This window comes from Arvicanthis niloticus, chromosome 16 (assembly GCF_011762505.2).
Source record: "Arvicanthis niloticus isolate mArvNil1 chromosome 16, mArvNil1.pat.X, whole genome shotgun sequence".
Classification (NCBI taxonomy): Eukaryota; Metazoa; Chordata; class Mammalia; order Rodentia; family Muridae; genus Arvicanthis; species Arvicanthis niloticus.
In genome coordinates, this window is record NC_047673.1 from 7,728,254 (window position 1) to 7,746,528 (window position 18,275).

At 52.7% G+C, this 18,275-nt stretch overlaps 1 protein-coding gene across 19 annotated transcripts in view; it reads left to right on the forward strand.

Moving 5' to 3' along the window:
- The window catches only part of Mcf2l (MCF.2 cell line derived transforming sequence like), a 144,969-nt gene that overhangs the window by 63,573 nt on the left and 63,121 nt on the right, over positions 1-18,275 (forward strand). Inside the window, exon 1 of one of the 19 annotated variants that reach the window (XM_034519977.2) lies at positions 5,794-6,147. The exons of 15 other annotated variants lie outside the window; for them this stretch is intronic. In XM_034519977.2, coding sequence (XP_034375868.1) covers positions 6,075-6,147 — 73 coding nt within the window. In that variant the 5' untranslated portion in view covers positions 5,794-6,074. Of the gene's footprint in view, positions 1-5,793; positions 6,148-7,387; positions 7,622-18,275 lie in introns of those variants that run through there. 3 more of the 19 variants (XM_034519982.2, XM_034519987.2, XM_076913828.1) reach the window with 3 other exon arrangements.

Genomic DNA, 18,275 nt, shown 5'->3' on the forward strand with positions numbered 1-18,275 from the left:
ATCCTGGAAGACAGACATGGCCACACCCTCTGAGTCCTAACTCTTCCGGGCTTTTATTTGACTTAGGTCCCACCTGTGTTTGCTTTCCGAGATGTGTTTCTGCCCACAGCTGCCAGGCTCACTGGATTGCTTGGGCTTCTGAGATGCAGCTGTCCATCAGAGGTGGCTGCTCTGTCCACAGCATTGGTACTGGGTCAATGACCTCACCCTTGTCCAACACAGCTAGCCCCCCTGAAGTCCCGGGGTGGGAGATGGACCACCATCCTAAACCCACTGGACCCTGGGTGTTAGGCCTTTTCCAAGTGGCCCGTCTGGAATCAGGGGAAGCAAGGATCTTCCAAACGCACAGGTTTCCCTGTTGGGCCTTCCTGTTTAGCTAATCAAGGTGGGCATGGGCGGGCTTGTCAACACTGGCGACTCTGCGCTGTGGCCTTCCGGAAGCTGATTCTGGGCCTGGTGGTAAGGTGTTTCCAGACCAAGCCTCAGTCCTGGGGCCTCTCCCTGCTTCCATCCCTGTTGTATGTAAATACCACCTCCACACTCATGCCGCTGTATTAGTTACTTGACATGATAAATACCAGACAAAAACAACTGAAGGCAGTAAGGAAGGACCGGTTTGCGTTGACTCCAGGGTAGCCTCTCATGACCGGGAAGGCCTGGCAGTGGGATCCTGAGGCAGCTGTCACTGATGTGCATTCAGGAAACAGAGACAGTGACTGCCGGGGCTCGGCTCACTTTCCCCTTTTCCCTCATTCTGAGACCCCTGCCCATGGGATGGTGCAGACCCTCAGTTAGGGTGGGCCTTCCCACACCAGTTAACTCCATCTAGAAACTGTCACAGACATCCTGAGATTTGTCTCTTAGGGATCCTAGATCCTGTCAGTTGATAGTATTAACCATCACAAACCTGGGAAAACACAATGAAGAGCGAAGGCCAGTTGGAGGTGAACAGAAGAATTCCTTACTCCTGCCACTGTGAATGAGTCCCTATAGCTCAAAGCACAAAGACTCAGCACTGCTATGGGAAGGAGGAAGAATCTTAAATCCATGGAAACATTGGGAAGAGGTTCACACAAACGCAGTAAAGCAGGAAACCCAGCGTTGTGACTATATCCCAAGGTCAGGAGGCTCAGAAGTGGAGACACTGTGGAAAGCCTCCGACAGGGCTGCGGAGGCTGAGACGGAGGTCCCTGGGGAAATAGGGTTGAAGATGGGGTCCCGAGGCTCCGGGCCTGATCTGAGAGGATGGGCTGGAACTTATTCCTAAGCAGGAGTTTGCCTGGAATCAGACAGAAAGGATGCCAGGGAGACGCCTGGAGCAAGTGTGCCCCAGGAGGGCCTGGGGCTATGTGCTTTGGCGCTTCTCAGGCTGCACCCCTGTGCAGATGTGAGATTGGCTCTGACTCTGACTCTGACTCTGGTACCCATTCCTTGCACTATCTCACTGAGTGAAAAGCTGGTCTTCTGGGGTTCCCAGCTCCTTCCAGCAAGGGTCGCTCACTCTCCTCCTGGAGCCTCTCGACTCCTGTGCATTGGAATGTGTGTCCCTTGTGTGTCCTGGTGTCTAGAGGATATGGGACCCTCATGATCTTAGGGAGGGGCTTCTCTGCTACTGAGGCAGGAGGAGTTTGTGGGCAGGACAGAGCACAAGATGTAATGCTGCTGTTATCTGTAACCAGCCAGACCTCTGTGTGGAGACTTGGCCCCCGGGACTCACCTGGAGGGGCTGGAGTGTATGTCATTGGTCACGTGTCCCAGGTATAATTCTTGTCTGTACCAATACACATCGGTTGCTTAAAGTATATGTTTCAAATGTAATACTTCTGGGCTGAAAGACGGGTCAACGTTAAAGATCAAATATGCTTCTCACAAAAGACGTGAGTTCGTTTTCAGCAACCCACATTGTGGCACGCACACACACACACACACACACACATACATGCATGCACATAACTAAAGATAAAATAAATGTTTTAAAAAATAGGATATTTAAATACTATGTGCCAAATATTGAACTTTGGTTGGTAATGCTGTTTCCATACATAAATAAGCCGTTCCCTCACGGGGGAAACTGGACCTCCCCTGCACCACGGCCTAGAGCTCTTCTCAATGAAGAGGTGAATTCAGAGCCAACAACCCCTTTCCAAATTCCAACTCAGTAGTTCTCAACCTGTGGGTCGTGACCCCCATCCTATATCCTATGTCATATATTTACATTATGATTCATGAAAGTAGCAAAATTACAGTTATGGAGTAGCAATGAAATAATTTTATGGTTGAAGTCACCACGGCCTGCAGCAATGAGAACCGCTGTGGGTGAACAGTGTAGTCAGAGCCTTGGAAAGGTGGAGTCCCTTCCCTCAGGAGGCATGGCTGCTCCTCCCTCACGGTCCTCTGCAGCAGCCTTCCTGATTGTGCAGTCCCTGCAGAACCTGTGCTGTGACTTATCAGTTTCCCTTCATGCACTGCAGGGTAGAGTCATGCCAGTTGCCTCTGTGTGTGTGCACAAGTGTGCGTGTTTGTATGCATGCGTGTGTCTGTATGCATTTGTGTGTGAGTGTGCATGTATGCATGTATGTGTATATGTACCTATGTGTGCACAAGTGTGTATACGTGCCTATACATGTGTCGGTGTATGTGTGTGTGCATGTGTGTAAGTGTGCATGTGTGTTTATGTGTCTATATGTATGTGTGTGGTATGGGGTGTGTGCATGTTGCATGTGTGTGTGTGCATGTGCATGTGTGTGTGAGTGTGGTATGGGGGTGTGTATGTGCATGTGTACGCATGTGTGTGCGTGTGCGTGCGTGTGCATGTGTGTGTCTGGAAATGTAACTCAGGACCCTGTACATGCCAGTCAAGGACTCTTCCACTCAGCTTTGCTTTCACCTCAAATTGTATTTTGTGCGAAAGACCTCGTCTGTCAGCAGAACCACCTCACACAGCACACTGAATGATGTGTGTCTCTTAAGCAAAACTCTGCTGGATGAGAAGTGTGGGCCCCAGGCTCACGTCACTGGCCTTGTGGGTGTGTGTGTACTCTTGGAGCATCTGGTGTGGAGAATGACATGAAGTGACAGCTGTCATGCTACCCCAGTCCTTGAGAAGTGTGGTCAACTCCCCCATCTGCCAGGGGCCTGCAGCTCTCCGACTCCTGGCCACGGCTCAGCTGCACTCCTGAGGCTCTGTAGCTCATGTCAGCTGTGACCCTCGGTGGGTGGGCAGAATTTGAAATGTGCTTTCAGGAGATGTGGCCGATCATGGGAAGACAGCACACGCCCAGAGGAGCTCTCATCCTGGTCTGGGAATCTGCTTTCTGGAGAGCTGAAACTCTTGACTGTCTTGGTCCCTTGTGTCTCTAGGGCCTGAGTAGCACTGATAAAGGAACACGGCCCCACCCTTGCTTCACAGTGGGTTCTTTCCAAAACTCTGTTGGCTTTGTTGACCATAGTCAACAAAAGCATAGCTAGTTTCTATGAACCCGATCATTAATGTGGGCCTGGCCTTGCTACAGACTCAGAATGGAATTAGGATCTTGCCCACTGTTCTGGGCTGCACACCACCTGCACCAGGGTTCTCCACTTCTGGCTGATTACCATAGGACGCAGAAAATGCTTCAGTTTACTTCCCGTACTTCCCAGACTCTGGGCTTAGCTATGAAGCTGCTGCAGGCTGGGCTGTATATGTATCTCAGGCATCATCTTCAAAAAAGACCAGGAAGATGGCCCTGACATTATAAGATGTCACTTTTATGTCATATTGAAAGTGTGGGCAAGTCAGGCGGTGGTGGCGCACGCCTTTAATCCCAGCACTTGGGAGGCAGAGACAGGCGGATTTCTGAGTTTGAGGCCAGCCTGGTCTACAGAGTGAGTTCCAGGACAGCCAGGACTACACAGAGAAACCCTGTCGCGAAAAAACAAACAAACAAACAAACAAAAAAAAAAAAAAAAAAAAAAAGAAAGTGTGGGCAAGGCTCATGAGCTGTGGCTATAGGAAGGGAAGAGCACTGCTCAAGTCAGGTGATGGACCATGGGTCAGACCTTAGACCTTCTGTAGTACACTGGAATGGTCAGGACCTGCAAGAAGAGACAAGATTTCAGTGTAGTGAGAGAGTCAGCCTCCCAAAAAGAGTAAAAGAAATCATGAAGTCAGTGGCCAGGCCCACAAGCATAGACACAGGACAGCAGCCAGCCTCTCTCCATCTGTGTCACTGTGGGCCTTGGTAGGGTCTCCATCCACGCTAACACATCACTCACTTGATGAACCAATGGGAACCCGCCATGTGCTCTGCAGACCTCCGGCCACTGTGCACACTAAATTGTGCAGCCCCAAGCATGGGGCTGGGGACACACAGAGCCTGGGACAGAAGAGCAGGCAAGAAGGAACTGGCCAGCTCCACAGTTCTTGCTTCTGTCCCCAGGTACCTTCCTCTGTCACATGGTCCCTTCTCAGCAGAGGACAGCCCTGGACTTCTTCCTGTCCCTGGGCTCAATAACAACTCCTTATGTAAGCAGCTTGCTTCTCAAACCTATAGTTTTGCTTTTAGTCCATATGTGTCTGCTGCAGTGTGGGCACCAGAAGTCCCCCCACCCCCGTGCCTTTACTGTCCTTGGGCTCAAGCACAGCTAGGTGCTTGGGTGGGTAGACTCTAGTCTGACTTGAATTTGGGGGAACTGGAGGTTGGACATGGGTGAAGGTGGTTGCTTCCCCACTGGGCCAACAATCCCGCCCTGATCTGCTCTGGTGGCCCTAACGGTTGTCCTGTCCCTGCTGGCTGCTGAAGCAGGGGTTACCCCATCAGAGTACAGATGCTGATGAAGGGGCTGAGACAGAGGAGGAAAGGACAGAATTCACCTGGCAGGTGACACACCACCTGACCCACTGGGTCAGGACAAGGGAAGGGATGAGGTGGGTCCCAGGCTACGAGCCTGACACATCTATTTACAGTGTCCTAACAAGCCTTGATGGCGTAGTCGCCTGAGCCCAGACAAGGTTGGCCTGAGATATGTTTCATTCTGATGGCAGTACCTTAATCTGTCAGGGTCAGCTCCTAGGGCATGTACGCGGCCACCAGAGTTCTAATGCAAAGGCCAGAGGACTCTGGTAAAGGGATGGAGAACCAGGCATAGGTAACATTGGGGAGCCACCCAGGGCTGAGCGGTAAGAAGCCAGAGCTACTGAGGTGATGTCTGACCCTGATGGGGACTTGGGACAGAGAGGCCATCACATGGCTGCTGTTCAGCAGAGCAGGCTCAGGGGCAAGTGTGGGATTTACTGTCCCTGCTCACCTGGGGGTTGTAGGCACAGGACATGGGTGGTGACTACCGTCCAGGAAGATGAAGTCTCAGAAAGCACTTCAACAGCATCTCACCTGCTGTACCACTGGGAAACTGAGGCTGCAGACAGTGTTAACAATGACCCCAAACTCACAGTAAGCTACAGTCGGGCCTACAGCCTGGGAGACCCCATGTCTGAGACCTTCTCCCCATCACAAAATTGTCCACCCTCTGGAGAACTGGGAAGCCTAATACTTACACCCAGACGGACAGTCCGCCTGAGTCGGGGGTGTGACACCTTCCGCTGAAGGGCTGTCTCAACGTCAGGACCTGGTTAAGCTTAGTGCTCCTGTGGGTAAGGGACTGTGTGGGTGGATAGGACCTGTCTGAGCCCAGACCTCTAAGGCTTAGGTCCCTATGCCTTGCTGTCCCTGTGGATGGAACCTGACTGAGGTAGGGCCCCTGCAGGGAGGGTCCAGACAGACAACAAGGCGCCTGGCTCTGCAGCCAGCGGGACTCAGCTGCTGCCAGGCTCTCAACAGTTAATCATCTGCAGCGGGATAAGTGAGCTGATTCTAGCTCCTTAATCAGGACATCGAATCCGAATCTGAGGCCCTGCAAGGAGCAGCAGCAGCCTCCGCAGCCCTTGGCACTCGGGGGGACGGCTCTGTAAAGCCAGGAAGGCGTAGTATCCCCACTCAGCAGCCCAAGATGGAGCTCCACTGGCTTCCTTTGTGTGGCCCAGGAGGGCTGGCCAGCACACAGGTCATCGGGTCCTGACCAGTGTGGAGGGTGACAGCATGACTTTGAGCCTCATCTCCGTGCTGTCCCAGGACGTCACAGCCCTGTGGCTCCTGCTGAAGACAAGTGCAGGTGTGTGGGCTTCCGCTATGGTGTGTTGTAAGAGGCAGGGGGTGGGGTGGGCTGGGCTGTGACAATACACTAGGTGAGCTAGGTGGGCTCGCTCTGATGCCGGGCTCCTATTGTTGGCTCAAACGGCAGGGTGCCATGGGGGTGGGGCATGCCTGGCTGGCTAGGTTATAGAGAAAAAACATCCATTCCCTCAGGGTGGGGGCCGTGATGCCTCGCCCTTGTGGTCTGGGCAGCACCCCTCAGACCCTCCCTGAGCGTCCTTTGAGGACATCAGCAGCTGCATCTGCTCCCTGATAAAGGGTGGCTGCACACCTTCTTGGAAGGCTGAAAAAGGAATGATCTCTCCTTTGTTCAAGATTTCCACAGACATACCGGCTAGCAAAGGGAAAACACGCCCAGAAGCAGTGGCGCGGCTTTAGTTCCCTTCTAGCAGGGGTAACTGGCAAGAGTTATCCCCGTAGCTGCCCATTTAATGCCAGAGCCTAGGAACAGTGGGATACAGGACTAGACGGGCATGGCATTTGGACAGTGAACTCTGGCTGCTTCCCGGGGGCTTCAGTGGGCTCACTTAGGGCTGGCTCTGCCTCTGTGAGAGGCGGGCTGTGAGGTGCTACCAGCTGCCTGGATCCTGGCTCAGGCACTGGATCCTGGCTCAGGCACTGAGAGAACAAGGGCCCCCGGGGAAGGGAGCAGTCATCCCAGGGAAAAAGAGAACAGGGGGCTTGGCAGAAAGGAAGTAGCTTTGGGTCCCTCCGTTATTTCTAAGAAAGGAAGGGCACTCCTTTGGAAGTATTTTGTCGCGGTTACATTTCCTGGTGGTTTTTCTGCCAAGCATTGATGAATGACCCATAAAGGATTTTTGTGCATTTTAATGAATCAGCCCTCAGCTCTCTGACAACAAATAAATGTACGGTAGCCGATTTCCCAGGGAGCCACTGGGGGACAGCGAGATGCCACAGAGGATTCCCCAGCATGTCAGAAGGGAGGGGCCACACAGAGTCACATTTGATCCCTGCTGTTTCTTAGCCAGGAGAAGTCCTAAATTCTTAGGACTCCCCTAAATTCTTGGTGTGTTCATGTGTGCTGTAGCTTTAAGATATCAACCACTTGGAGGACTTTCCTGGGGAACCTTGGTGAGGCTAAGGTTGGGGTTTGTGCTTTGGCTTCCAGGAACCATTCGTCAGATTTCTGCATAAACAGAAGCTAGTGCATGTGACAAATGCAACAGCAGGCTTGTGTGTCACCAGGCCATTTCTCTAAGTGGGCACTCCCCTGTGGCCACGGGGAGCCATTTTCTGGGGCATCCAGTGCTCCTTAGGTTGCCTGTGCACTCAATGGGGACAAGTGGTCCTGGACCCCTGTGCCTGAGCCAGGGTGGGAGTCCTGAGGTTATCACAGCTGGTGGAGCAGGGGAATGGCATGTTTGAGCACACACACGCAGCTCGTGCCTGTCTGTGATCCATGAGACCCACAGGTATGTGTGATCCCACCAGCCCCACCCCACACCAATCTGTCACTCATTGAGTCTCTGTCTCTCTCTGTCTCTGTCTCTCTCTGTCTCTGTCTCTCTCTCTCTCTCTCTCTCTCTGACACACCTTGGTGGCTCTGCTAGGCTAAATTGATCTTGCTCATCATCTCTGAGTCCCTACCAGTCACCCCTGTGCTCTCAGCTGTCCCCTGTGTGTGCTCATGGTCATGCGTGTGGTGCAGGGCCAGGTCTTGCCGCTCTGCCTTGGTAGGGTCAAGCTCTCCCATGGATTGTCTCTGTTGAGAAGCATCTCTGGAGAAGGTTGATGTAATTGTTTGTTTTTAGATTTGCACCGGCCTTGGTACTTAATAGGAGGTAAAAGTCCCCCTGTGAAGTTTAGGGGAGGGGCACAGGACCCATCTCGTCCCAGGAGGCTCTTAGCACCAGGCCATGGGGAGCCCAGTGTCCCTGGGAACAAAACATTGCTCTATGCCTGGGGAGCCGGGACTTGTGCCTTGGGATTCGTTGCCCTCTCTGAGCCGTAACTAAGAGATTCTGTATACAAGTCATTATTTTAGAATGGGTAGGAAGGGAGCAAAGCACTTGCTTGCCTGCCTGTCACCTGCTCTTAGCCTTGGGCTAGCCTGGGCTGCTCCCACCTGTATCAACACTGAAGACTGTGTGGGTAACAGGGCATAGTTAGTCCCTGAGGTGCCATGCACATGTCCGGCCTCAGCTGTGCTATAGATCTACCCCACCACTCTTTCCAGGCCGTACCTCCCCATGCCAGGTCCAGTCTGGTTGCTCCTTCAAAGGTATGTTCCAAGACTCAGGCCCTTCCTGTCCTGAGCCCAGAGGGATGTGTGGACCATGGCCATGACCATGACTCCCGGACTGTGCTGTCTGAAAACTCAGTACCTGGAAACTAGCTCTTTCTGCTTCAAACTGCAAGGGACACTATGAGATCTCTGGATGGGTAGGGGCAGGATGCAGGGGCAGGATGCAGGGCTGGAGCATCATCCCTCTAGCAATAAGTAGCCCTACTAACTTGAAGGCACCTCATATACCTGGGTTATGGGCTTGGTTCTGGAGCATTGACACAATATGGTAGGAGCCATTTGGAGAATGATCATACCCCCAAATGCCCACTGTGTATCATGCCAACAGACACCCCTGATCCTCTTGGGCCATATCATCAGGGAAATACAGGAAAGGTCAGAGTGCCCCAAAAGCCAGCAAGAACCATCTTTCTGACACTGTCACTGCCTGGGCTATCCTTCATCTCTGGCATCCTGGAGGGGAAGGACAGGGAGAAACTGGTAGAGCGTAGGTGTCACCACTTTGTGGTGACCTCGGTCAAGGGCATAATCTAGGTGATCCCCCCTCCTTAGCCTCCTGCGTACCCACCCATTCTCTGGATACCTCCAGGGAACCCCTGAGACATGGAGCCCAACTGCAGCTAACACTCTGGTGTTTTTAGACTTGGCCCTTGCCAGTGCCAGTGTATCTGTGTACCTGGCAGTGTCTCCATAAAGCCAGGGTACTGATGTCAGCAGTGTGAGCACAACCCACAGGCTGTGCTCGCCAGATGGTGGCCTCCAGCCCGCAAGGTGAGAATTCTCATCCCTATTTTGTATGAGGAGGCCAAAAAGAAAGAGCAGACTGCCCAGGGCCATAGCTCAGCTGTGTGTGGTGAGCAAGGCTGGTACCTAGAATGCATCCCTCCCTCCTATAGGGTGGCTCTGTGTCTGCTGCTCTGTGGACCTTCTGAGTCAACAGTTCATAGCGGTGATGAAACCAAGGTCAGACACTGAACATGAGCAGCAGACGCCTAGACTCCGTGTTTGTAGCTGTCCCTTTCTAGGCCATCACAGGGGATTTGTGGGGAGGCGGGAAGGCATGGCCACTGATGGGAATGCGGAGAAGCAGGAGCCTCACTAAACACACTAAATGTGACCCGCTGTGCCACCTACAGACCTACACCTGCATTCCCTGCTCACTGAGATGTCACAACAGCCAACGGGGTCGGCCTTGGTGTCATCAGTGGCAGTCAAAAGTGTAGTTCATAGACACAGAGGGAGATACAACTTAGCCATAAAACAACATGACATCCTGCCATCTCAGTAGCCCAGAGGGGCTTGTGGGCCCTGTGAAAAGTTAAGTAAACCAGGCAGAGAACTGATTGCTGTGTGACCTCACTCCTTCTGTGTGTGCACTTCCCTGAAGGAGAGAGAGGAGGAGAGGGCAGAGTCCTCTGGTAACCCCCCCCCCCCAGACTGACAGAGCAGAGCCTTGCAGGTGAGCCATCCCATGCCGGGGAGAGGCGGGGGCTGACGTTGCTCTTCATGGACCCATGCCTCAGTGGGGGTGCAGCCACCCCAGCTTCTCCAACACCACAGTCAATGAGTGGCCCCCAGACACTGATTCAGGCCTGTTTATGCTCTTAAAACTTAAGGAGAGTGCTGAGTGGGGTGCTGGGGAGGAGGAGTGCTGGTTACCTTGGGGTTGGAGTTGGTTCGAAGGATACAAAGTCTCAGTTACACAGAATGGCCTGACTGAAAGCTGAGGCAAGGCCAGTTAATACCACATTGCTGGATACTTTCTGAGTGAGTCTGGACCCTACCAGCCACACAGACACAGGCAGCTGAGGCGATGGAGTGGCCATGGAAACGACCTCATGGCATGAGCAAATATCATGTCGTCCACCTCAGCCACACAGTGTCTATTTGCCCGTGTACTTCAGTGAAGCTGGGGCAGACACCATGGGTCACTAGGCGATGCCAAGTGAAGGATGTCCTTAGGGTCTGTTGTGGGGTCAAAGGTTGCTCACTCCCTTATGGGGCTGCTGTCTCTGATGCTCATGTGTCCACCAGAATCCCCGCGTTTCTCTCAAGCTGCTCATAGCCCACGCTCAGCAGTTAATGATTTGTGTCTGAACTGCAGATGCATCTCATGGTCATGTAACTATGCTTCAGGGGTCAGTAGCCATCCACAGTGTCTACACAAGGGACACCTGACACAGGTGAGCAGAAACAGATATCCGTCATCCCCCAGCTTCCAGCGAGCCCAAGTCAGGCTGGCATGGAGATCAGAGGTCCTGAGTTGTTGCTCCGTGAGTTCCAGTCCTGATAAAGCGGTGGTGTGGTCATCAGAGCCCCAGCTGGCTCCCTGGCCTCCAGCTGTCCTGAGACAAGGCAGCTGAGGCATCTCCCCCTCCCCAGCAGGGTGGGGCCGGCCAGAATGTGCCCTCAGCTGCCATCAGGGCCACATAGGCTTTAAGAGGCCAGAAGGAAGAAAGTACTGGGGGCTGCAGGGAGGAAGGACAGACTAAAACAGAGAGGGAGAAGACTGCATGCCACAGGCTCCACTCTGGAACTCAGGGTGGCCCTTGGCCTGTGCTGTGTGCAAGATGCCACTCAGGTGGTTCGTCCAGCTCACTCTCATGCCTGCTCAACCGCCTCCTGTTCAGTGAACATCCTGAGCAACTGAGCCCAGAGCCTTCCCAGAACCCAGGGCCTCAGAGTAGACTCTGATCTACAGTAGGTGGAGAAGGCAACAGAAACCGGGGAGGGCAAGGGCAGACTACCCGCCCCTCCCCCACGGCTGTGACCATAGTAACTGCAGGTGTCCCAGACCTGTGCCTCCCCTCAGCTTCTGCACTGTCACATTCAGACTCTTAGACACTTTGTGCTCTTAAAACTTAATGAGAATTGCAAAGAGCTTGAAGCCAAATATTTATAGTAAAAATTTGCCAGAGATTTAAAAAAAAAAAAAAAACATTGTAGTGACTAAGATGTTTCTTAGTGAAGAATACCCCCTCTGCCTTGGATGAGCTCTGTGAGGAGAGGCCTAGGTGCCATCTTCCCTGACTTCTGACCTCCTGAGCTTGGCTGGGCATGGATAGTCTGAGCACAGACACACCAAGCTCAGAGAAGAGCAGGGACATTGTGAAAACAGTTTGAGTCCCTGATCCCTGAAGAGCCCTTAACTGTAATAACATGTTTTTTCTTAACAAAGTCAAGCGGCAGTGGTGACAGAAGCCTGCTGAGTGGACCCTGCTCCCTAGGACAGTACACATGGCCTTGTCTCCTTTCAGCAAGGAAGAGGAGGAGGACTCATCAAAGCCACCTCCAGGCCACTTGTGCTCAGATGCTGGGAGAGGCTGCAGGTACCCAGCTGCCAGGCCCCTGTGACAGACACCTAACCCACTGGTACTCAGAAGGACCAGGACCATCAGGATGCTAGTTACACAGCAGAGGCCTTCACAGGCCCGAGACTTATGTTTCTCCCTATGAGAAGCTTGAACACTTCTGACTTCTGGCTTTTGGGGATGACCCCAGGCATCATTTCCATGTCTCTGCCTCACTGTGTCCCACTGATGAGAAAGCCTCTGGGGTCAGTGGGTTGAAGTGGGGCTGGTCCCATAGAAGTAGATGTGGTGCCTTCCAGAGCTTAGAGGTAACCTCCTTCTTCTCAAAGGGCATGTGCCAAGCCCAGGGCTCTTCATGAGCCTCTGGAAAATGGTGCTGCACATGGTTGCTTGGAGCGCTGGGCCTTGGGGACACCAACCACTATGCCTTCTGGGTAATTTGAGGTGGTCCTGTGCCATCGGAAGGTTGAAGTTTAACAGACTTCCATGCCGCCCTCCTGCTGTGTAGAAGGCTATGGAGCACTTCCGGGAAAGCCTGTTCTGCTGCCTGGTGGTTTGGAGGGCACTACAGTGTCTTCACAACCTGAGCATATTCCCAGAGGTCACAGGCCACAGGCTGGGAGCCAAGCATGAACATGGGCAGGCTGGGCGGGCCAGCCATGGTGACCGACTTTCCAGCACCTTCCCTGGCTCTCGGTCTGTCTGCCTTGTGGCTGCTGAAGGTTAGCTCAGGCTATACCTTCCCGACTTCAACAGGGCATTGGTCTCTCAGTGAGGTCAGATTCACTGAGCCCACCTCCAGATTCGTACACAGCCAGTACGATGGAAACTCCCACCATTGTGCGCACACACACACACACACACACACACCCATGGTTGTGTGAGCCCAACCTTGTTTCACAGCAGGGGCAGTACACCTCCATCTTTGCAGTCTTCCCTTCCCCCAGTCAGGACTGAGTGCCTGCAGTTTCTCTCCTCAAATCTGCTTATAAAGGGCCCACTGGCTGATAAGTGCCTTGCTTTCCCATGGGAAATCATTTGTTTTCAAAGTCAGACCTCAGCGTGTTGTTCTATCTCCTGGCTTTCCCTGTGTCAATGGAAGTAGAGGGTGCTATGAGGCCGAGGTTGTCGGAGGATGAATCCCAGTGGCAGTCTACTGAATCAGCACTTAGCTACCCCACCTGACTTGGCCATCAGCCTCCATAGAAACTGTGATAGCTGAGCTACATAAGGCTAAAGTTCAAATAGGTAAACATAACCCAAACCTTAAGTCCGGCCCCCAATACCCATACTTAAAGGTTCAGTAGCTACGGAACCGTGGGCGCTGGAGAGATGACAGAGGAGCCCTGCCCACAGCCTTGCCCTACAGTTGGGTGGCAGCTGTGAGGATGGAGGCCAGCACTGTTGACACGTGTGACATGGGGAGGGGTTGGGAGGTAAAATGGGGTCAGGATCTGCTGGGACCCGCTGGAAAGTGCATGAGCTCGGGGGCCAGGACAGAAACCCCACCCCCTGGGCTGTGAGTATGGGATCCACTGAGTGGCTTGCGGCACACAGAAAGGGAAACCATCATTTCCCTGAAGGGTCAAGGGGCTATGGGGGCTCCTCTTAGCCTCACCCAGACATGGCAGAATCGGCAGTGTGACAGTTATCACAGGACATTCAACAAGTGCAGCATTTGGGGCTTGGTGAGAGCTTAAAAGAGCGGCAGTTGGAGTGGGCTTAGGCACATGGGAGTGGCAGCGTCCAATTTCAGGACCCGGCCTCTCCCTCACTGGCCCTCAGCACCAGGCTTCCTTTGGCTATTCCCAGCCCAGGGCCCATCTGTGAATCACTGGTTATAGAAGGACCTACAGAGACTGAAGGGGGCCGAGACACCCCTTGGGAGACAATGTATAGTAGGCTGTGGCTAGTTGCATGGACCCCGGGGCAAGTCTATCCAACAGTACTTCCTGTATTCAGAGCCCGTTGAAGCAAAATATTGAGAACTCTGTTAAAATTATCAGAACTGTCTTCCTGATCTTCACACCCCACACAACTGACTCCACTCTTCCATTTCTGCCTAAATCACTCTTTTCATTGTCTCAGGGTTTCTGTTGTATGATGAAGCATTATGACCTTAAACAACTTGGGGAAGAAAGGGTTTATTCCACTTCCCCTCTGTAGCCCATCACCAGGACAGGCAGGGGCCTGGAGGTAGGAGCTAATGCAGAGGCCGTGGAAGAGTGCTGTTAACTGGCCTTTTGCTCATGGCTTGTCCAGCCTGCTTTTTTATAGAACTCAGGCCCACCAGGCCAGGGTGGTCACACCTACAAACTAGAATCATCTTCCAAAATGATCCTAGCTTGTGTCAAGTTGACTTAAAATTAGCTAGGACAAGTATGTACCACAGTGAACCTGGGGCATATGTGGCCAAGGGGCATCCTGTCTTTGGTGGCAGCTGCAACCATGTTCTTATCCATCTGTAAACTTGAGTCACCCTGAGCTACAGTCGTGAGCAGCCCTGTGGGTGTCGTCCTCCCAAGGATATAGATGAAGACCCAGAAACCACCTGGGAGAGACCCGCGGAGTAGGTAGTGTTCCAAACAGCCTGGAGAGCTAGGTGGTCCTGGGCAACACTACTTGAACATGGACCAGGGGAGAGGCAGGTGTTCATGTCAGTAGTGGTTAAATGTCCACCACCCACCAGATGTGCAGGTTACTCTGAAGAGAGGGGGGACCTTGCTTGTCCTGACATTTTAGAGACTGCCTCTGAGAGTCAAGCAATCTACCAAGGTTGCTTAGCCCCTGCCAGAACTCATACCCAGAACACTTGGCTTCTCTTAGTCAGGTCAGCAGCCTCACAGACAGTCTCAGGAAATCCAAAGTGAGGATTGGCCCGGAATGCAACCTCACGATAACGTGATTGCTGAGGATGCACTGTGCTTTGTATGAGAACAACGTGGAGACTGTGTTGGGCTGAAAGACTAGACTCTGCTGCCAACATCCCACCTGTCTGCCTTCCTGGCTTCCTCAGCCTTGACCTGAAGTGAAGCCCCACACCCCAACCTCCATGCCCCATCCTCCACGTCCTACGTCCTAGGCCCCACTTGGCATGCCCTGGGCCCATACCTTCTACCCTAACCCTGCACACTGTCCCTGTTTGTCTTTGCAGCTGCAGTTCACAGCTTGGAGACAGCTGCCCTGGTTATTAGACATTCTTTTTTCTGCCTGAGGTAAAGAGCTGATCAAAGATACACACTTCACAGACTAGTCACACACTTCCTTTGCAAATTGTGAGGCTATTTCTCCATCTGTTGACTGAAAGACAAAGGGTTCGTGAGAGACTTAGCTGCTCAGGAAGTGAAGCTGTGGACCTTGCCCCTGAACAGCTGTGGAGAGGCACCAGGGTGCTGCCTCCCTCCAGAGGTCCCTTGGCCGGCCCCCTCTGCTTAGAAACGGCACCCTTAGCTTTTACTTCTAAACCCTGCAGTTGGGTCTTCACCTCCGAGCCTCAAGCCAGCCAGCTTCTCTGTCTACCCTTCCACGACATTGACCCTGCAATCACATAACCCCGCAGTCACATGGGTATCACCATGTGACTTCAGGCAAGTTGTCTTACTCATTCAAAGCATAGCCTTGCCTCTGCGCCAGTGACTGTGATGTTAAATTCATGAATAACAAGAAAGCACTCACTGCTGTTGCTCCTTCAGTGAACAGTGTCCTCTGTGAGCCTATTGAAGTATAATTTAATTGCTTGGGACAGTGCAGCTCAAGAGCCCCCACAGTTCTCCTGTGTTTTCCACTGTGGGAATGAGACTCTACAGACTTCAGAAAACAGTGGATTTCCTGGTAGCTGAGAAAGGGGTGGGCTCGTCCTTGGGTTTTCTCTAAACTGGCCTGGTGGTAGCTTAGTATGTCAGTGTTTCCTAAGAGGGCTGCCTACTTCCTGTTGGTGAGGGCTGTCCTGAACAGCACTGGCCCTCTACACTGTGATACTTTAGGTGGCTTTTAGGTACCCCAATTCTGAGGCCAGAGAGTTTGGGATGGGAGATACGATCACCCCAAGACTTCTCAGGCTTCTCCGGTGGGGTTGGTGTGGGATGGTTCTGCCTGTGATATTTATCTTTCCTGAGCATGGCAGAGAGTTCTGTGGGACAGGCAGAGGTGACATTCTAGGAACCTGACTTTAGTGATGCCACAGTGGAGGGCTGGCAGGGAAGTCAGGTGCTGCCAACGTTCTTGTAGTAAGGCAGGTGCTGGTCATGGCTGCTGGCTCCATCCAGTTGTGCTGTCTACTTGAGAATGAACCATGTCTCCTATGAGAGCTAGGCATAGAGTCCAGCAAACTTCTGGGTGCTGTGTTCCTTTAAGGAGGGGATTGCAAGCTTGGAAACCACCGTGCATAGTGACACCCACACTCCAGGGTGTGAATGCCCAGGCAGGTGTTTGCTTGTGCGACAGTCCAGCCCTTGGGAAGGTGTGAGTTTGACACCTGACCTTCCACAGGGTCCTGCCTAGTGGAAATGGCCCATATCTTCATGCAGAGCTGGTGGATTCCCCCACCTTGCACTGATAACCTTCAAAGTGATTCTCACACGCTGACTTGAAAGCTGTAGGCTGGTATTGAAGATACCTGGAAGAGGTGGGGCTTGGGACCACGCCCTGGATGCTGTAATTATGCGCATGTCTTCCTCTGCGCCAGTCTGTAAGTGTGTGACCCATGAGGTTGTGAGAAGCCCGGTGCATGTGAGCATGATGGCTTCTAGCCCTGCTGGCTCTCTGCTGAGTGAATCTGAGGGGAACCTCCTGCCCTGAAGGTGCTTCCCCATCAGCCCTTACAGGCCATCTTTATTATGGGCCTTGGTTCAAAGCTGGGACAAGATGGTTAGTGACAAGGGAATTCAGTTGCTCTGTGTGTGTGTGTGTGTGTGTGTGTGTGTGTGTGAGAGAGAGAGAGAGAGAGAGAGAGAGAGAGAGAGAGAGAGAGAGAAATATTTTAATAATAACAACAACAACCACCCTGGGATTTAAAAACGTTAAGAATTCTGTCGGTTTAAATCAGTAGCTCTTAGCATGTGTAATGGGTTCACCCTCAGTCCCAGCATGTGACTGCAATGCTGGCCTGTCTTATTGTCACTTTCTGCCCCAACCTGCCATCCTGAGGATGCAGCTAGTTTGAAGACTGCCACTTCAAACATCACTTTGCAGAATTTGAATTTTATTCTGCCTAGCTGCCCAACTGCCTTCCTCATGTCCCCTCTCCATGAATATGACCATGTCTGTGGTTAGAGGCTCTCCGGGGACACGAGGGACACGGTGGGGCTGATCTCCCACCGGATGGATGGCTGCTGATGTCATCCCATTTGACCTTCAACCCTGGATTTGAAAAGAAGCATTATGTTTGATTGACAGTAAGCAAAAGCACTTGGGGATGGGCTTTTGTCTGCTCTAAATAAAAGGAGATGATTGGCAAAGAACAGACTTTACTGTGTGACCCTAAGACCCCGCTCTCTCAGCTGCCAGTGCAGGGAGCCCTTTCTTCTGCTTTGTCCCCTTGAGGGAGGTCAGGACCCCATCAGAGTCATCAGCCAAGCAGGGACCAGCTTCCCCATCCATCTCCACAGCTCCCCTTACTTCCCGGCAGCCCCCTCCAGGGGGACCTCCAGGGCCAGGTCTCTGACCCACCTTGCCCTAAGGTGTCTCTGCTCTTTGTTAACTGTCACTTTCTCTGGCCTTGGGTAGCAGAACTAGGGGTTCAGAATGCCCCCTCAGATAGGTGGGGGCCAGGAGATACTGTGTAGGAATTTTGCCACCTGTTTCCCTGGATGAAGCTACTGGACTAAGAAGCTTGACCTTGAGTTAATTTGTGAGGACTTTTACCATCTCACTCTGTAGAGCAAAAGTTACCAAGAAAGCAAAGAGCAGCCCTGCCTATGTGGACTCCCAGACCCAAACAGGCCAGGACCTGGCAGCTGTTTTGTGTGGATAAAACTCAGCAGTTGAAGGCCCTTCGAAATTCAGTCCAAATTGATTTAGACTAAGATGGGCAGTCTTCCCTTGTCTCGTGTGGGGTGATGGTCCCTTCTCCCCTAGAAAGACCATATGAGGGCACCCCACCCAGGTGCACTTCGAGAGCTTACACACCTGCCTTCTTTCCTTACTTCCTGTTTCCCGACACAGGAGCCTACGGGGAACCGGTACCATGAAGTTGGGGAGGGTTAAACTCGGGCTGTCTACAGCCCTCATGTCGTGGGGCCCCTCCTAACTGCCTCTCTGACTCTGGCAGGGTCATGGCTGGGGCCCCTCAGTGTGGGTTATTATCTGTGCCTCCTTGTGCTCACACAGAGGAGCTCTGTGAAAGCTGGCCTACCCTGACCTGTGACCACTAAGAGAGGGGGTGACCTGCTTCCTGCCCAGGGCACCTTCTGGGACTCTGCCTCCTGTGGACCTGTCTTAGCAGCACAATTCCCTATATGCTTCTTACCTCCAGTCTACAGATTACCCTGGGCGAGGAGACAGCCTGCATCA